Below are 20,816 nucleotides of genomic sequence, written 5' to 3'. Positions count from 1 at the left end.
ATATAAAAATGTCTGATCAAGTCATAGTTTGTACATTCGCCATAATAGGTGGTGGTATAGCAGGTGTTTCTTGCGCGGAAGGTATAAGCATTTTTATGCCTGAAGAAAGTACTGTATTAATTACTGCAAGTCCATTAATTAAAACAGTAACAAATATTATTCCATTGGGTAAAACAGTGATGCAATTTGACATTGAAGAAAAGCATGCAGAAACGCTTACTGAAAAGTATCCTTCTTTAAGAGTTATACACGAAACTGTAACTAATATAGACATTAATGAGAAATATATTACAACTGAAAGTGGAAGATTAATAAAATATACAAAATTATGTCTTTGTACCGGCGGTAGAGCAAAACTTATAACGGAAAATAATAAATATGTTATAGGTATTAGAGATACTGAATCTGTAATTCAATTTTCTCAAAAGATTCAAAATGCTAGAAAAATTGTAGTTGTGGGAAATGGAGGCATCGCAACTGAACTTATACACGAAGTCAAAAATGTTGATGTAGTTTGGGTGATTAAGGATAAACACATATCTGCGACATTTATTGATCCAGGTGCAGCTGAATTCTTTTTAGACGATATTTACGATAGAGATAAATCCGAAAATATTGATGAAACTAAGCCTGTACGAAGAATGAGATATACTATCACTAGTGAATCATCTAAGGAAGGAGGACCTGCTCTTGGTCCAGATTGGCATAATCATCTTTTTATAAAAGGCATCTCCTCATCGACCAACAGAAAAATCCAAATTGAATATGAATGCGAAGTAAAGAAAATTCTTCTGGAAGAAGAGGAAGAAAAAGAAGAAACCGAATGTAAAGATACAGATAAATGGCCTGTCTATGTAAAATTAACAAACGGTAAAGTTATCGGTTGTGATTTCATAGTATCTGCAACAGGTGTTGTACCAAACTCAAATTTAACAGGTTTAGAAAACCTTGAGAAAGGAGAAGATAAAGGTTTATGTGTCGATTGGAAATTAGAAACTTCAGAAAAGGATATTTATGCAGCGGGAGATGTGTGTACTGCAAGATGGGATATTGCAAAACATTGGTTTCAAATGAGACTTTGGACACAAGCGCATCAAATGGGCTTTTATGCTGCAAAATCTATGACATCGAGTCATAAAGGAGAAGATTACATGCAAGATTTTTGTTTTGAACTGTTTACCCATGTCACTAAATTCTTTGATTATAAAGTAGTCTTAATAGGTTTGTATAATGGTCAAAAGTTAAATCAAAATTATGAAATATTGCTTCGAATGACCAAAAAAGAAGAATATATAAAACTTATATTAGAAAATGGAAAATTACAAGGAGCAGTACTTATAGGAGATACTAATTTGGAAGAAATGTGTGAGAACCTTGTTCTTAATCAAATAGATTTGACTCCATTTGGCGATGATATACTTGATCCTAATATTGATATTGAAGATTACTTTGATTAACTAAATAAACTTGTTATACAGCTGTATAACACTATGGTTTAGTTTATTTTTTATTATTATACTGAGTTCATTAGAAGAGTATACATAACTCTCTCTCTCTCTCTAAACAGATTATTTGCAAAAACAGATTATTTAAAATGATACTGCTTGAATCTCCAAATTTTATCGTAGTATTTTTTTTCAACGTAGTAAGATAAGATATAAAAAATTATCTTCTTATATAATCACCTTTCTCAAGTATTTCTTTTTTTATGCAGAAAGAAAAATATAATCGTTGTTATTATGAAAAGATTACATTAAGAAAAAATACAGTTTCAAAAAAATGACATACGAATTATAAACTGTTACATTTGAACAATGTATTGCTATCAATCATGCTTGTGTAAATAATTATTTAATCTAATTACATATGTGCATTGATCTATTATGATATATTTCTAATTATTTACATTTTGGCAGTATTTTACTTCTATAATAGTCAGCATTACACATAAATTAATATATCTTTAGCTATCAATGCGATTAAAATGAAAGTACAGCTAAATATAACACAATACAATACAATAGTAATAATAATAATAATATCTTAGTCTTTTTGAGAAAATAAAATTAAGAAATAAAGATGGCAAGAATGAATGAGATTGTAAGATCATAATTACAATCATCAAATTTATTTTTACGAAAGCTTTTCGTTGTGCGTCTAACAACGCAGTGGTGTTACTTTATTTCTAAGCTTTCAATATTTTAATATAAAAATCATTTAGTCTGTTAGTGAATATAATATCACAGATTTCATATTTTTGTTTTAATTTCCTCCTATTTTGTAACATTAAGTCAAATCATGTTGAATTTTATCCGTAAATCGAACAGATTTAAGAATATTTCCATTTTTGTTGTGCGTCGTGGTATTGTTACGTAAATTCGATTTAATCGGTGAAGTGTTTGATTTAACATCTTCTTTGAAATGATCGATATCCCCTAATAATGTTGAATTTTTACAATCGGTTTTCTCGATTACAGTAGTATTATTACTAACAGATCCATTAGAAGTTTCACTTTCATTTTTACTATCCTTTAAATTTTTAACCAGCAACATACTCCTTATGTCAACGATAATATTTTGAACTCTATCTAAAGATTCGCTTATTGTATTGTTGATCTCAGGACTTTCGCAACGTTGACATAGTATACTCAAAGCTTGCGTAGCTCGTTCTATCTGCAGTAGATAAGTAGACACGTTTTTTGCGTTGTTGATATTCAGATGCCTCTTCTTGTGTCGTAGAATCATGGATTGACGTATCCATAGATAATTGTTGAAAATTTTCATTTAAATGTTTCTTAACAGGTGTTAAATTGATAGATATTCTACTACTATTTAAAGAATCCTCAAACGTTTCCGTATCATCATAAGGTACCCAATCGTTTTCACAATTTGTTAACTCTTTTAATGAATTTTCTATATCATAATCACGCAATTGATGAACCCAATCTAAAAATCTCATTGGTTCCCACAAGGTTTCCTTTTTACAATCCTTATCTCGAACACGAATCACGGGTCTTAGATTCTTATCTATAAGAGTCTGTTGTTGATTGAATTCCTAAAATAGAAAGAACACAAATAAATTAAGTTTGTATTGTCGGTCTGAAAGTTGTTATATACGTTGTTATAATCAGTATAATTTACAATTCAAGGCTATTGAATTTAGTTGTTATTATTGTAAGAGTATATTCCATTAATTCAGGGTTTTTAAGATATTCACGATTAATAGATAAGTAATAAATTATCGTTTCATATAATCTAATGACTATGAAATAAGGTAAACAAGTTGGATAATCCTAATGATTATAACATTGAATACGCACATAATTAATGCCAACTTCTCTGCATCGTTCGGTTGCTTCTCTAACGAGTATTTGCATCTCGTGCAAGCTAATACCACCAGCTTTGATAGTATCAGCGCTACATTTCATTTTAAGGGCACTTTCAAAATCAGCAGTCGTTTCATTCAATATACATTCTAAATCTTGAAGAAAATTTGACTTGTATGGTGACACGTTTGATTGACTTTCCACTTGTTGAATCTCTCGAATTTTATTATTTATTTCTATTTCATTGGCTAGCATCTCTTTTTCTAATTCCAATTCCTGTTTACGACGATTTATTTCTTCCAATGCTAATTTTTGTTCTTCCAATGTACTACCAAGTACCTCGATTTTATGTTCATAAGTAGATTTTTGAGAGCCAAGTTGTAATTCAACTTCTCGCTTTGCATTTTCTAATTCCTTAATAGCTTTCTGTTTTGATTCCTCAAGTTCTGCTCTTAATCTAAACAATTTTAATAATAATAATAATAATATTATTATATTAAATAAATTGAATATTGGAAAAAGAAGAAAAAGTTAAAAAAGAATTTACCTTTCTTCTTGTATTTTAAGTATTTCTTGATGAGCAAAGTCAAAGTCTATAGCTTGCGAAGAAATTTGTATGTTTCCAATCTCGTCATGAGGATTACAAACTTTGAAATAATGATTGCCACCAATGACAAGTCTATCTCCATGTCTTAAATGTATTTTGCCACTTATCACCTGTGCACGATTCAAGATATTATATACAATTATAATTATAATATTATTATTATTATACTTTTAATATATTACCTGACCATTCACATAAGTATCACTATTCATCTCAGGCACTAGCATAAGCTTGCCGTTTTTATTTTCTATAGTACTGTTAAGAAGAAAAAAGAAAAAACATGGATTATAAAAATTGAATAATCTTTTTACAAATGAAAATGCGCAATAATGAAGAAAAACCAATGATGCAACGTAATTTATGTAATGAAAAAAAGAAGAAGAAAAAAAGAAAATATTTCATAAGGGTTCGTCTTATCAGTAGTAAATAAATATTTTTCATTAGTATTTTGTTATTCCAATTGATCATGTAAGATAGATAATTGTAAAAACAAGTCAGCAATAAAAACAAGTAATCAATACATATAATCATGCATTAAATAGGATATTATGGTAACAAGACAACCACGCCTGGAATCCAATGATGAAAGGACATGATTACATGAAGGTTTGGACGAGAAACGAAGTTTCAATGAAGGAGAACCAGGAAAAATACGAAAATTAGTATAAGGAAGAGTATATAATAATATTTATAAAAATAATATTTCGGAAAATTGTAGATTGATTGACGTCAAAAACAAGATTAAGAGAAAAACATTCTCAATTGTTGAAGAAAAACCATCACCCTACAAGACGAAAACTAACCAGTGCAATTTTCTAACAAGTGGCCCATCCAAAACAATATCCAATTGTGGTAATTGCTGAAATTTATCTGAATTCTCAGAACGTTTTCCAATGCGTACCAACCCAGGTGGAATTAGATACAACAGTGTACCAGACAACATAGGATCAGCAGCAAGATTTATCAAGTATGGTTGTTTATCTCTCTCACGTAAATCTATTTCAACTGCGATTCCACAACGCCTTAAATATTTCAGCTCTGAATTTTTTCTTTCTTCAGTTTCCTGCAATTTCTTCAAGTTGCTTCTGCAATCGAAATTCGCTGACCATTAAAGTTTACGTCAGGTTATATTATTACTACTAACAATAACATTTCTACAGAACAAAAACATTTCCGCATTCCTACTTAAAACCTTTAAAATGGAGATAATGTTCGTTCATAAATTATATTTAACACGCCAAATTCGACATAATTATCATACACTTTATATATATGTATATATAAAAAAAAAAGAACAGGAAATAAGTAAGTAATTATGATATGAAATGTTTTTTTTTTTAAAACTTACTTTTGAGTAGCAACCAGTTGTTCCTCTGTTTTTTTCAATTGTTCCTTTAATCTATTTATTTCTTCTTGCTTTCGTAGGATTTCTTGGCGATCTTTGACGTTTGTTTCAATGCCAGTTGAATGATTATGTGGACTAATTCTAAGTTGTCTTTCATATCCTTCACGAACTCCTCGTAATCGTAAAACTTCTGCTTTTAATTCGCTATAAAATTTGAAGGTATAACACATTCCATTTCATTCTAATTAATATAATTCATATAATTGACAAAAAAAAAAAAAAAGAAAGAAAATTACCGAATTAATCTGTCGTGTGGATCTTCATTAATTCGAATACGATTAACAATGGCTCGAGCCTGGGATGCATATCGAAGGGTTGCTAAAGTTTCTTCGAGATGAATGTTAGCTGGTGAAACTGTTCCTAACATTGCTGTTCGAGAATTTCCACCCAGGCTTTCCTACAAAATTCAAACTAATTTCAGTACATATTAAATTTAGGAAATGTTCTAAAGTTAATTATTATCTAAATATTTAAATAATACGTAGCTGGTCCCAAGTCCATTATCTTCGAAGATAACGTTAACGTTAACGTTGATAACAAGATAAACTATATTTTTCTTTTTTTTTCAAATAATTGTTATTATTTATATTGTGAGTTGTAGCAAAGAAAAGACCGAGTGTAAATAATAGCTTCGTTCTATTTTCTTCATTATAGGAGAAGAGAAAAAAAAGATTCAAGGGCAATTAGTTGAAATTCTAATCCTGATGTAAAGTTTATTATTGTTGCAGTTATGTTATGCAATCATTTATATTATATATGTATAAATATAAAGATATTATAAACATTGGGAGGTCCTGTTCTTCCTGCCTCAAGGTTTAACAATTTTCCAATAATTTTATAAAAACCGATATATAAAAAGCTTTCTTTTTAATCTAACTGTCTTTGAAATATTTACAGGATTAATTAGAATATAAAAATTAGCATTGTTAATATCGCGAATAATAAATTGGAATAAAGAAACAAAAATAATAATATCAATAAAAAGAGAAGAGATAAGAAGAAAAAAAATAAATAAATAAATAAAATGAAAGAGCTTATCACAAGGCGTTAGTCATTGAGAGAAAGAGAAAAGACGTTTCAAGTGTACGCCTAGTACCCGTATGAATGGAAGGGGAAATTATCAAGGACAAGGAGGCACGATACTAAAGGAGAGTGAGAGGGAAGTTGTAGGAAAATGCAGTGGTAGGGAAGAGTATATAGAACGAAAAAAGGTAAAGAGAGAGAAAGAGAGATCGATAGGCTAAACATACGTGCCGTCAACAAGGCTCGTCAGTTTAAAACAAGACGTTCGAGAAGACTTTACATTCGTACGTTGTTCAGTAATCGTAACTTAGCAATATTACTATTGTTATCGTTATTCAAGAAAAATATTAACAAATACGATCTCTCAAAGAAAACAATAATTACTGAAAGATTTAAGAAAGATCTAAGAAAGATCTAAAAAAGATCTAAGCTTGTCTCCTCGGCTAATGTAATAAGAAAAACACGTAAAATAGTAGACAAATTTTTAAAAGAACAAGAGGAAAAAACAGAAGGAGGAGAAGGACAAGAATTTTTAGAGCACAGAGAAATAATATATCCTTGAGTTTGAATATCTGCAAGAAACATGCCATTGAGTTAACTATGCTAATTGTTACGAGCTAATTGTGATACTAGAGTAGAAAGAAGTAGTAACTCAAATGCTTGCGAAACTCATTTGAGAATATATCATATATAAACACATAGAATAACAAGAAAGCTATAAATATTCGACAGAGAAATAAATTACTATGGATCTCGTCTATATTCCTGAGGTATTAACTTATGGATCATTCAGGAGCCCATTATATCATGATTTCGAGCAACCTTGGAACAAGAATTATTTTGGACATGGTATGTATAATATTTTTCTTATAAAAAACAATTTTTTTATATTTCCCGGCTTTGTCGGTTCGTTGCTTGCATTATCAAAGATGTAATATTTGTAATGTATAAAGTTTAGATTAGTCATAAAACGTAAATAAAATTGGTGCTTATTTCGGTACATTGGCATATCTATTTCCGATCCGTTAAAAGTACACTGTTGCTGTTTGCTACTATCATCATAAGATATCTTACATATACACATATATTGAACTTGAAAAATAAATATACATAGATAATCGTATTACATTAAACTTATTTTTACTTCAAGATTTCACTTTGACAATCAAATATGAAAGTTATTTTCACTGATAGCAAATGATAGGAAATTATTAGATATATCTATTGTTTATTACTTCAATTTTGTTATCTTATTAAAAATAGTTGTTGCATTAAAATGTTATAAAATACTATACAATCATATATTATTTTATTTCTCGTTTCGATAGATTAATCTTTTCCAATTATTATTATATATTGATGTTTCGATATAATTTATTTAATTATTTTCTTCATATTATCGAAAGAGATAAACACGTAATCTTAATAATACGTTAAAATTAATCACTTATTGATAAAGAATCAATTAGGTGACTTTAAAACGTTAAAAAAAAAACACTCTATTTTATTATTATCAACTGATATATAGATATGAAAGCTTAAAGTGCAATTAAATAAAATTGTTCAAAAAGTTAAAACAAAACAAAAAATAAAAATAAATAATAGAAAAAAAAATGGTACAATTAAATAACGGATAATATGAAGTCGATGATAGATAAGATAAAATAAGAAATAACAAAAGATTCAAGATAGTCGCATTCTTTCAACGTTAATTACAAAAAAAAATAAAAGAAAATTTTATTCGATTTTTATTGAGATTAAACAGTTATAAAAAAAAATGACGACGAATACTTAAGAACTTGTATTTTTTCATGACTTTTTCAAGACTTCATGTAATAAATATTAAAGGAGATAAGAGAACATGATTAATTTCGTACATTTTGTTATCGACTAAATGTCCATCATCATTTTGATTGATGTTTTCTGATTAAAATTAGATTGAAATAATAAAGTTGATTTTCTATTGATTCACCGTAGCAACACCTCGAGAATATTCAATTATGTAATCCAATCGCTATTACAATTTAACTATTATAATTTAATGCACGACATTTAATTGCAATACTACATATTCAATGTATATATATATACGCGATGATATACGCGATAATTTGAAAAATATCCCAAAATAAAGTTATTTACGCGTGATTACTTTTTGAAGATGATCAAAATATTGCACAATCGATGAAAATTAGTAACTATTACGATCTAATATTAGACCAATGTTTCATCCATCATTTTTGCGTCTTTGAAATGTTCTTCTTGTACTCATTGTTTATTTCATCCTCAATCAAAATTGTGCGTTATTCTTCATATCTATTTTCTCTTAAGGTGTTTATCGAACACAAGGGCTACGTGTCCGTAGGCACGTTGTGCGTACTACTATCGTGCTTTTTCATATAATAATACACGTAATATTCTATTTTTGGATGGCCTGTTTACTAAAGGTGCGTTGCGCTCAAGTGCCATTTGCAATTTCGTCTTTTATATCTTTTTTCATTATATTGTTTTCAACAAAAACAATAAATAAATATCAAGATTAACTTTTTATATGAAATAAAATGCACTATGACGAAATAACAAAATCAAGTAAAAAAAAAACGTAAGTTGAAAGGTATGCGTGGACCATTTGAGACGAGAGGACTCAATTATATGCAAAGTAGAGATTGTTATGCGTTCTAAAAATAGATTTCTCTCTTTCTCTCTCTCTTTTTCTTTCAGTGGAAAAACACAATTGGTTGCCCTCGTTACAAACGCAAATATTATACATTTATTAATCTAGTAAAAAGTAAAAATCTTTTTTACCATCAAGTTAATTAAAAAAAAAAAAAAAAACAATTATGCAAGATAGACAATTTTGTATTATGCATATATACCATAGTTGCACATGTGCTTAGTTTCTACGTTATTGCTTTCGTAGATTTAAAGTTACGATTACGCAATAGATTCATTAGAATTTCATTAAAATTTCATTAGAATGCCATTAGAATTCATTAGAACTCTTGTTCGTTTTTCGAAAAAAAAAAAAAAAAAAAAAAAAAAAAAAAACAAACAATCTTTAATGTTCTACCTCTTATAGATAAAGTTGCAACGCAAAAGTGAAAGCTGTCTGATAAAATGTAATACAATTTGAACTTAATTTGAACACAATTTTCTACGCAGAAATTTTATACGATTCCGTCGTCGTCGTCGTCGTCGTCGTCGTCGTCGTCGTCGTCGTCGTCGTCGTCGTCGTCGTCGTCGTCGTATATATGTCGTGTATACCGAGCTAGTGCTATTTTACAAAGAGATATCGAAAAACCGGTTTTCTCTGTTAATTCTCCTTACCATTAGTATAGAAACACCACAAAAATCAATGTTATTAAAACATGATATCACGAGGAAATATACAATGCATTAATTGTATATTGAATTCTACAATGAATGTTTTGTTTGTGTTTCTTTTAATTTTAGACCGATCGACTAGATGCCAGCGTCTTCAAAATACACAACAACATCATCAACATCAACATCAACAACAACAACAACAACAACAAATAATACCCCAAGAATATCATCACCAAGAAGGAAAAAAGACATCAAAAAATTGTCATCTATGTCGAGAAAATAAACGACGAAGTCTCGCACTTTACATTAGAGAAAAATCCAGAAAAAGTTTTTGTCATGAAATTCATGAGGAAATTGAAGAGATCGATGATGAGGAAAATCAAATCGTAAATAACGAGATAAACAAATCGATCGATAAAGCCCATGACATTAATGTATCGTCCGTTAATAACGATCAGAGATTGTTCAAAGCGGAAGAAAAGTTTGCAAATAAATGCATGACGCAAAAGTGAAATGTCCCGAAGATTACTCGTGCCGTCCATTACTCGTACGTTCAGATTTTTTCATCCTAAATTCTAAGACTTTAATTAAAAAAGGAAGAAGAAGAAAAAGAAGAAGAAGGAGAAGAGATAAAGAAAACGTATTATACGTATAAATTAAGAAAAAACAAAAAACAAAAAACAAAAAACAAAACAGAAAAAGCAAAAAAACAAGCATATCAATTTTTTATATTTACGAATATCTTCCTTCTCTTTATCTTATCGTAAATTAAAGAGAAAAAAAGAATTACGTAACATTATTATTTACACGTTATCATTATTTCTTCATTATTAGATTAGTTTATGAATATTTATTCAGCTAAATGTATACACCCATATATTATATTTGGTTCATTTCCATATAAATCTTAGCTATAAAATTGGTATAATTTTTGTATGTTAATGTTATCAATGCGAATATAAAAAAAGCAATTATTTTGTGCCAAATTTAGCTTATTCGTTGCCATTTAATTATAAAAAGAAATAACAAAGATTTTACTAATTGATTCTAACTATAATATTTGATTTAGAGAATACTGCGATAAGACTGAATGAGTAAATTATCAGTACAAATATATAAATCCTTTATCATTTTTAATGAATCATAACAAATGGAATCATCTGATTGCTATTTTTGACAATAATAATCGAATTTATAATAATGAATTATTTTCTTTTCTACGAATTATTATTATATCTTGCGGATATTACAAAATAATCCGTACAACTTGTAAATAATAAAAATATATCTAAATCTTCGCATTTAACATTATTGTTACTATCGAATCCCCGTTTTTTATGATATAATTAAATAAAACTTAAAAGTATGCGACATGCATTATATTTTTGAGATGTAACAAATTATACATATATGTGTCAAATGCATATTGTAATAAATATTTCAAAAATAATAATAACTTTGGAATTTAAAATTATATTTAGAGCACACAAAAGCAATACGTGCAGGATCCCAAGGGCGTATGTATCGCATGAAATAAGATAAGCAAACAATTATACTGTTAGTGTTTTTAAATAGAATGATAATATCAAAATATTATCGATCATATTGTACAAAATAATTACAGATGGATTCTGAAGAAGATAAAAAAGAATAATTATATTTCTTATCGCGTTTATGTACGTGTGTTTTTATAATCTGCGAACCATGTTGGTTGTATGTTGCAAGACAACATGTGAGTAAATACATAAAAGGTTTGAATGAACCTACGTGACCGGACTCACGTAACACCACCCAATCAATGATGACTAATACTAAACCGACAAGCATAATATGGTCCTTAATATCGTCTACATTAGCAGATACATTCTTATAATCAACTCAATGAATTCAATCCAATTAAAATATAATTATCTTTTTATAAACTGTTCTAACCCGATTTGTTGTTCTGTATTTAAAGATTACGTAAGTATAAAATTGTAGTTTTTTACTTTATAGTAAGTATTAATTTAAAACTTTTGAAATATTTCAAATATGAAATTATATAATTAACTTATTGTTTTTTTTTTTTGAGACGATAAAGCGAGATAAAGCATAAAATAAAAATAAATAATTAAATGTACTCACTTTTAATAGCCATGTTAGAACAGATTCTCGGTATGGAACAAAACCTCTTTTGCGATTGTTAGTACTTTCTGCAAGGGATGCGATCACCTTCCCCAAAGTAAGAAGAGATTTGTTAATGGATACACCTTCCTATTAAAAAAATATAATGACGAATTTTTAATATTGGATTCATTGTGTACCATTCCATCTCTTTATGTATACTCTTTATACATACCCTTAATCTATTTCCACTGGCACAAGTTTGACTTAATCTTTCGCTACCAGCTAAATCAACTAAATTTATTTTACTACGTCGACTTGCATCACTGGATGAACATTTCAAATCATTCAATTGTGTTTGAGTTAATATAATACTGAAAATACTATGAGATCTTGAGCTTTTTTCATTCATACCAGTTGCTGCTGTTGCTCTCTGAGAATTGCCTACTTTTAACCAAATCTAAAAGAAACATCCGACTTTAATTTTACCTATGTATGTATGTATGTATGTAGTTATAAAATTGTATACAAGTACCTGTAAGTCTTTATAATTTGTAACACAATGCTGACTTAAATCTACGATATAAGGACCAAAAACTGGATGTTCTCTAACTTTAAGAGCAGTTCTTTTATCTCCATTGGTAGTACTTGCCAAAAGATCATGTATCTTTTCGTTATAAATTTCAAAATAACTTATCTCCACTGTTGTCTTATAATTTTTGTTATCGGGTATTTGTGTAAAGATTTGCTGACAAAAACGTGGTATAATACCAGCTTCTTTATCAAGATCGATGGAATTTTCTTGAAACGATTCAACACCCATCATGCTATAACTTTTACCAGATCCCGTTTGGCCGTATGCAAACAGACATACGTTGTAACCTTCAAATGCATTTTGTATTAATGGTAGTGCCATGGTATTAAAAATAACTTCTTGACTAGCATGTTTAGGCATTGATGAATCAGAGTAAGAAGCAAAACAATGATCGTACGTAAATTTATGTAGCGATGTTTCACAATCAACGGTTATACTTTGTCCATCAATATTTATAACCGAAGCAATTTTAACTTCACTTAATTCTCTGTAAAGATAAAATAGTATCGTCATTGTATTACACATGTACAATGATGAAAGATGAAGATATTATTTTCATTATTTTCGACTTACTTTAAATTTAACGGTCTCACACGTATACCCACTGTTAAATTACTGTTTTCACCTTCAATACCTTCATCAATACCAAGATCATTGGATTTAATACTAGGTGTTTCAAGTTGTACTCTACTAAAACAATCAGGAGTCGCTTGTGATAAATTGTGATCGGTGACATATTTTTTAGTAGGAGTCTTTGTGGTAGATAATACATTGATCTTAGTATTACGCGGAGTTAAACACGTTTTATGTTGTTTTGGCGTATGTAAATGTCCGGAAGTAATTTTACTACCAGATATTTTTGATGTAGATTCTGTCGTCTTAACAGGAGTTTTTGCTATATTACCACATATGAAAGAATCATGATTTAGTAATGCAGTTGTCGATTTCAAATGTATATCTTCAACGTTGGAACAACTCTTCGATGGATCAAAAAATTGTGAAATCTCATTCTTAGTATATAACTTTTGTTTTTTATGTGACGATTGTACATTTTTATTTTGATTTTTAACAACGTGTGATTCGGTAAATAGATCACGACGTGATGATGCTCTTGATCTAGAAAATACAATTTTTCAATTAAAATCAAACATTTATTATGTTACATTAATACATAATATTAAATCAAATCAAATCAAATCAAATCAAATCAAATTATACTCCGTGTGGTCGATGAAAATATAATAACAACAATTGTAGCTTACACATCTTTTCTAGGAGATTTATTTTCTTTATCAAATTTCATCGGCGACATAGAAAATATTGCATCGCAAAATCCGTGTGGACTAGATTTCGACACATTGTGTGACATTTTAATTAATCATGCAAAACTTTAAAAAAAAACACACATGAATATAAACTATTTCGGTTAAACTGAACAAATTTACTGAAACCCGCTCTTCTGACAGTTGCATTTAACCTTTGACTATAGTAAGAATGGACACTAAAATATTTTTCTATAAATTTACACTATTAGATGTTTTACGATTTTTGGATATTACCAAAAAATTCAAAACGATACTTCTTCTCTCTAAAGCTATAATAATAATTAATTAATTAATTTCTTTTAATAAATGACCGTTAATAATGATAGGAAACATATAAAGATTAGTTTTTAAAATAAATCAATTTCCCTATATTTGAAATCTAGTAAATTTCCTGATGCACTGGCGCCTCTTCTCCCTATACGGGAACCAGCTCAGTTAAGTTTTAGGATAATGTAACGTTCAAGAGATATCAGTCTTATATATGGCGTCCGAGATTGTACTTATTATTAATAATAATAAAATTGTATATTTTCTCGTTAAAATCCAGAAAGTGTTATTTTCAGGATTTACATTTTATTAGACAAGGCTGTATTGTAAATGAAATGTACCATCAACATATATATATCGTTCACATCATCAGATGTAAATGATACCATTTAAATTAACCTAAATTTTGGAAGATTAAGTGAAAGTTAGATATGCATAATATAGTAAAAATCAAATGGATTCGAAGGTGAGACTGTGTAGGTCATTACCACCTATGGTCGACGGGAAAATTCATGGCTACTTATGGCTAATCATAGACGAAGTTATTTGGTATAAAAATAATCCAGGAAATACCATAGTTTTAGCATCTTGGTGGGGTGAACAGGATAATGCTAAATTCAGGTAAATTATTAAATACATTTTCCAAATTGTCTAAGTAAATGTCAATATTCATGAAATGATTATATTACTCAAGAAAGAAATTTTCTTTTCTTTTTAGACCTATTGACGTTAAAACGAATACAGTAAGGTCTAGCCAAGATACAGCAGAGATATATAGTATCAGAACAAACAGCAATCTATTTAAGGAATATATTAAAAATTGTGAAACTATAGAATTAGTTGTAATAAACGAGGAGGTAAATGAGATCGTAGGAACGTCGGAGATCAATGGATTGTTAGATATTTTTGAACAAAAACCTTTCTTTAAATACTTCCCGATATTAGATATAAATAAAAGTAAAATAGGCGAGGTACACATTGGAATAAAGTTTAACTTAAATGCATCTAAAGCTGCGACTATGCGTTTGAAAGCACACAAACTTCAAGAGAAGCAATCTAAGAATAAGGTTTTGCTTTCTCCTAGGAATGCTGATTCACATGACAAAGAATTAGATATTGGTGATACTTTTTTGAGTGAAAAATTTACTAATATTAACAAAAACAGATCTGACACTCCTGTGAAACAAGATATCTATAGATCTATTTTAAAAACTAAAAGGGCCAAGTTCCAAGAACCTTTGTACAATTGTAACTCCGCAGTGACCGATACGCTTGTTGCTCAAGTTGTTGCTAGAGCGCAAAAACTTAGAGGAGCAATATTAAAAGAAACTTATGATGAAGATCCTCTGGCATTGAGCGACACTGATTCGAGTAATGGTTTTCCTAATGATGTTCCTCTTTGCAAAGAAGCAAAATTATATGAGTATTTTTTAGGCAAAAAAATGAGTGCATCCGATGAACATAAAGCACTAAATACTTTAAGATCAACATCACCAACGCCTAGTTTAATCGACTTGGCATCAGAAGCCATCGCTTCTTCTCAGTCTAATAATGCGCCAATTAATGATAATAAAACATCTAAAACATCTTTAAGTACGTCCAACTCAATGATAGAATCATTGACAAAGTGTTTGTCTCGGGATAAACAAAATGGTACATATTGAGTTGTGTGTCTGTGGAAATGTTTTTAATTATTATTTAATTATATACAAATGATTATTTTATTATTACTTTTTAGAAATGTCTCCATTGGATCATGTAGATAGTATACGAATTTTTATTGAATTATTCGTGTTAAGTCCTGCAGGTTATCGTCGTGTTAAATCATCCTATGTATCACGTAAGTAAACTCGATGCTGTATATTATCTCGAATGAAATTGAAAATTTCAATTAATGAAATATATATTTGATTTCAGGTAATGATAATATGCTATTGTCTGTAACATATTTTGTACAATATAATACTAATTTTAAGCCAGTTATGCAAACGAATCATAAACTACCAAGAGATGATAAATCAATAAGAATATCATCCAAACATAAGTCAGGACAAGGTAAGGATAATACTATTATAATATTTAATATTTATTAACACTAATAAGTAACTATAATCTAAATTTTGTATTTTTCTTTTCTAGTCATTCATTTTAATAATGAGAGGATATATAATTTACCAAAATTTAATGTACATCAAGATGTTCCATTATGTTTCAAAATTCTTTTCCGGCATCTCAATCAGAGATCACCAACTGAGTTAGGTTCGGGTATGATGTATATCAGTGACATTGTAAAAACAGAAAATTTGAGTTTGTCGCAAAGATTAGCTGTAATTAACAAAGGTATTAAAATAGGAGAGTTGAAAATTACTACAGAATTAGGATGTGATTCGATTCACTTTGGAAAACAATATATCGGTAAGTTTAAAGTTTAAATATAAATAATTTATATTATTTTTATCTGCTTTCTTCCATATAATTATTCTGGTTATGGTAAATAAATAAATAGTATTTCTATAATATAGATTTGAAGATTTGAAATCAATCATTTTCATTACAGAAGCTGTAATGTCCGGAAAGGAAAATATTCCTGTGTTAAATGTGAAATCTTTATTAAATACAGATATTGATAAATGTAAAACCGCAACAGGAACAAAATCCAAAACGAATAATAGCGTTTCTTCTCAATCTTCCTCAACAAAAAGAATAGACTGTTTACACATGGATAATACTAGTAATATGATTACGAGAAAAGATGCATCAGAACATAATGACCAAAACATTGATGATAGAAAAGTAGATGTAGCAGATCCAAACAGCAAAAATCATAATAATGTAAAGAATTTTCCGAAATTTGTCAATTTCAAATTGTTCGTAAATTGTTCAAGTTGTTCACATCTATTGAATATTACAGATTTTACTTCACGGATTAATATATATAGCGGAAGGTAAAGATTTACTGGAATTAAATACATTTTTAATATGTAGAGCATTTTGGTTGCAAGACAAAGGTACAAGTCAATTGTGCAGTAACACACGAAACCCGTATTACCATTTTTGCCAAGTATGTTCTTTTTCATGTAATTTATTCGATAATTCTTTTCCTGTGTTTCAAGATTTTATATTTTTCGTTTTTTTTTCCAGTTAGTACCTTTAATTTATGGTAATGCATTACTAGAACGAATCAAAGATAATTATATAATCGTAGAAGTATACTATAAAAATTCAATAGGAATGAATAATCTATTGGGAATCGCAAAGTTACCTGTGCATCAATTATACGTTGCTTACAGGGATCCAATCGTGCTACCACATTTATTGTCATCTAAAGTATGTCTTATCTCTTATTTATTATATATCAAAATGTCAGATGTTTTATTTGAAGGATAAAACTATTGAAACTATTTAATTCTCTTTTCAGTATCCAATAATTAGTGTAGATGAATGGATATCGATCAATAATCCAGTTACTAGTCAATCGTGTGGACAATTACACGCATTGGTTGCTCTCGGAACTGCTGAGCAAATAGCACTTTTAGAGATGTCGAGAGGTCTTAAATGTCAAACTGTGATGGTACCACAGGCAATACATGATTATTCCTATAATTATAACGATCAAAGGAAACAAACGGACAATACAAGTGAAATAATGAGAACCGTTGATCTTGGCTTGCAAACAAACAATGAAATATCTCAATATAAAGATAATCATATGCATCACATGGACGCTGTTAACAGAAATAATTCAAATGTGATCAATTTTAAAACTCAAGAAAGTCAAACTGATATTTCAACTTTTAAAGAACCAAAGTTAATGTCTAACAATATACCACAGGATGATGTTTTAAATTCAGATAGACTAGTTTTACATACGCTAGTAGATCGACTAGCGCACGCGTTAAATGTTACCAAAACTAAAAATCAAGCGGCGCAAACTGAACAAGAAACGAATAGAAAAAAACGGACAGACATTGAAGAAGAGTCATGTATTAATTCTTTACGTTGCAACAGTATGTCGGATGATAGTAACAGCGACAGTCCTGGGAACAATCTTTACAGATTTCCTACAGAAATGTACAGAAGTGTTGGCGTTGGAGCTGAATTTGATGAACCGATAAAACAAGGACCAAGCAGTACTTACAATAATAACACTTATTATTATCCACCAACTAATGTACAAAATGTAGAAAACAAAACTATCAGTTTGACAAACAACGACGAGAGCTCTTTTAGAGCGGTTATCGAGATCGAATGCGCATTACATTTACCAAAAGTAGACAAACTTAATGGAAGTATAGAACCAAGTACTTATGTAACTTTTCAAACAACTCAGGCTGACTCTACGAATCAATTGCAATCCTACACGATAACTAATGTCTATCCACATAATTGTAATCCAAGATGGGAATGGAAATGCGATATAAAATTACCCACAGAATTATTAACGCATGTATGTATGTATGCTATAATTACGTTTAATAGTAAATTGTATTAAAATTAATCCTTCTCTTATTCCCGTTAAGGATGAAAGACAGCTGATATTAAAAGTCTGGCGTTTATTTAATCCAGACATAAGTACACATATTGATATGGAAAGAGATGTAGTCATAGGATTTGCTGCCATTGATATATCCGTGCTAACAACTGGTTTTCCATCTGTATCAGGATGGTTTCATATCATGGATTTTACTGGAAAATGTAATGGTCAAATAAAAGTATGTATTTGATGTATATGTTACACGTATATATTCAAGTAATTTTTAATTTTTTCCTCTACTTATTGTATAATTAAATTTTAGGTAGGAATAACTCCTTTGGATAATATATCAGCTTTTGTAAAGTCATCTACATCAACGAGTACTACACAAATACCATTTTGTGACTCGTCAAGATCAAACAAATCATCATTATACAGTAATAATATATTTTTGAACAATATACAGTCAAGTAATATCCAACAAGCTCCTGTAACAGCAACATATAATACAACAACAAGCAGTTATACTGACTTTGATAATCACATAGGTCACCCTACGATAGACATTACTCAAAGTTTTGAAGACGTTTCTATGTCTTTTCTTTCTTCGTCTTTAAAGTAAGTTAATAATATTCTAAGAATAATGGAATTATTTGAAGCAATATAAATAATATTTAAATTAATTCAAATTATTTTTCTCATAGACAAAAATTAGCAGAGTTAGATGAAATTACGAAACGTCTACAGTCGCGTTTAGACGATGTAACAAACACTGCTTTCGAAGATTATTTTGACAATGACTTTGACTTGAACGAAATACATAACGATAATGAAAATATTGAAAATAGAAATACAGACGTTATACTTCCTACAGCTGCTCAAGTGTCAGATATGCATGATATGCATGATATGCACGATACGCACCAAAATACATCAACCAATTGTATGTACACGCGCGTGCATACAAATAATACAAATAATACAAATAATGAATATAAACAATTACCTGAACGAATGAATGATAATTTAGTAACAAATGTAAATGTATCTAATACCAGAGATACTTTAAATCCTATTTCCCAATCAAACTCTAATTTATTGAATAATCATTATCAACAGGATTATCATACGCAAAATGATAATGCGTTGTACAATACTGAGACATATCCGTTAAGAGGAACAAAAGTACATATAAATCATTTGCTTGATAAGCTTTCTTTAGAACGTCCAGTGGAACCTTACATAACAGTTGGTTCATCTATGAGAAGAAATGTAATTGATTTATTAACAACCGTTCAGAAGGATAATGCACAAAATAATAACAAAAGCAAACATGAAATTATGAAAAAATTGAAACCTATGCAAGTAGAAAACATGAGTAATTCTACTCATCCAAACCTCGTTCCTACAACAACAAATACGACAACAATTGATAACCAAAATTTACATGCATCTCACAGTAAAATATCAACGGTTATACGAGAAGAGTTAGTGGCGGAAGAAAATAATGATACATTAAAAAATGATGACGAGCTGACAAATCTACTTATTACATCCAATGTTCGCCACATGGATTTAGATAATATTTTCAATCCACTTTTATATCAACATTTAGTGCCAGATCTTCAAGTATCCAACAGCGTCTCACCGGAGACACAAGCAGTTGAACAATTAGATACTCGATATTCTAAGAGTTTTGGCATTGTCATAAACAATGGATTGGACGATATGCAAGATAAAATAGAACCAATAACGTTATCGCCAGATAAAAAGATCAATGAAAAAGATAAAGGAACGACAGAAGAATCCTCTGGAAATGCAGAAATTTTTAGACTTACACCTTCTGGTATTTCAGAAAATGTTGATGGTAATATTCACGTAACTGTTATTCATAATCCTACTAATAACAATTTAATGGCAAGTAATAGTACTGAATCAACAACTACTATATCTCTTGGTAAGTCATCGACGAGACAAAGTGAAATTGAATTGGATGAAAATAGTTATTACAATTCATCGGACATATCTGTTTCTGCTGCATCGAGACAAGCACCGGATGGTGGAAATCCTATAGAAGACAGTTCCAAAATATTATCCCAAAAGCAAACAACCGATACGTCAGATTTATCGTCAAGCAGTTAAAATTGTGTTGACGTACAAGGGACATAAAATTCAAAAATCATTAATCAATGTTGATCAGAATTTTAACTTTCTTACCAAAATATATTGCCTTTTTAATTTGCTACTTTGTAATACTTTCTTAGTAACATCAAAATACCGAATATGAATCTGTACTATTACAGTAATACGATTATGCTATTACTAATCTCACTAATTTCTAATACTTGCCAAATATGAACGTGT

At 29.3% G+C, this 20,816-nt stretch overlaps 4 protein-coding genes and 1 long non-coding RNA gene across 6 annotated transcripts; 4 read left to right on the top strand and 1 right to left on the bottom strand.

Annotated features, from left to right (window-relative positions):
• The first annotated feature begins 8 nt into the window (after nt 1-8).
• On the top strand, nt 9-2,252 carry Pyroxd1 (pyridine nucleotide-disulfide oxidoreductase domain 1). The gene has a single exon (XM_015328774.2). It carries the CDS (start codon nt 9-11, stop codon nt 1,455-1,457), a length of 1,449 nt encoding a protein of 482 aa, XP_015184260.1. The 3' UTR covers nt 1,458-2,252.
• On the bottom strand, nt 1,861-14,008 carry neb (kinesin family member nebbish). Its single transcript, XM_015328773.2, is given in 13 exon segments — nt 1,861-2,710; nt 2,712-3,055; nt 3,321-3,783; nt 3,874-4,043; nt 4,116-4,188; nt 4,737-5,018; nt 5,282-5,482; nt 5,575-5,735; nt 11,813-11,941; nt 12,027-12,251; nt 12,327-12,873; nt 12,960-13,502; nt 13,649-14,008. Coding segments are annotated over 13 exon segments (3,669 nt in total). The 5' UTR covers nt 13,756-14,008; the 3' UTR covers nt 1,861-2,286.
• Nucleotides 4,759-5,498, top strand: LOC149030605 (uncharacterized). The gene is made up of 3 exons (XR_016178576.1): nt 4,759-4,900; nt 4,970-5,238; nt 5,359-5,498. It is a non-coding gene; the product is annotated as an uncharacterized LOC149030605 (long non-coding RNA).
• LOC107070512 (uncharacterized) lies at nt 5,708-11,144 on the top strand. Its single transcript, XM_015328780.2, has 3 exons — nt 5,708-6,151; nt 6,236-7,210; nt 9,815-11,144. The coding sequence occupies exons 2-3, from the start codon at nt 7,108-7,110 to the stop codon at nt 10,198-10,200; spliced, it is 489 nt and encodes a 162-aa protein (XP_015184266.2). The 5' UTR covers nt 5,708-6,151; nt 6,236-7,107; the 3' UTR covers nt 10,201-11,144.
• Nucleotides 14,009-14,188: 180 nt separating the features above from the next.
• On the top strand, nt 14,189-20,794 carry LOC107070506 (uncharacterized). 2 transcript variants are annotated; one of them, XM_015328772.2, is made up of 13 exons: nt 14,189-14,599; nt 14,697-15,349; nt 15,413-15,631; nt 15,717-15,818; nt 15,896-16,033; nt 16,118-16,393; nt 16,536-16,810; nt 16,890-17,039; nt 17,120-17,305; nt 17,397-18,425; nt 18,499-18,690; nt 18,775-19,070; nt 19,157-20,794. In XM_015328772.2, exons 1-13 carry the CDS (start codon nt 14,433-14,435, stop codon nt 20,592-20,594), a joined length of 5,121 nt encoding a protein of 1,706 aa, XP_015184258.1. In that variant the 5' UTR covers nt 14,189-14,432; the 3' UTR covers nt 20,595-20,794. The 2 variants fall into 2 exon arrangements, with proteins under 2 accessions (XP_015184258.1, XP_015184257.1); XM_015328771.2 differs by having other exon boundaries at nt 14,697-15,631.
• The last annotated feature ends 22 nt before the right edge of the window (nt 20,795-20,816 follow it).

The sequence above is a fragment of the Polistes dominula genome, unplaced genomic scaffold (assembly GCF_049000335.1).
Source record: "Polistes dominula isolate Pdom_NZ unplaced genomic scaffold, Pdom_raw_medaka contig_11, whole genome shotgun sequence".
Lineage (NCBI taxonomy): Eukaryota > Metazoa > Arthropoda > Insecta > Hymenoptera > Vespidae > Polistes > Polistes dominula.
Note: the sequence above shows the minus strand (reverse complement) of the source record. Positions and strands in the feature narration are given on the sequence as shown.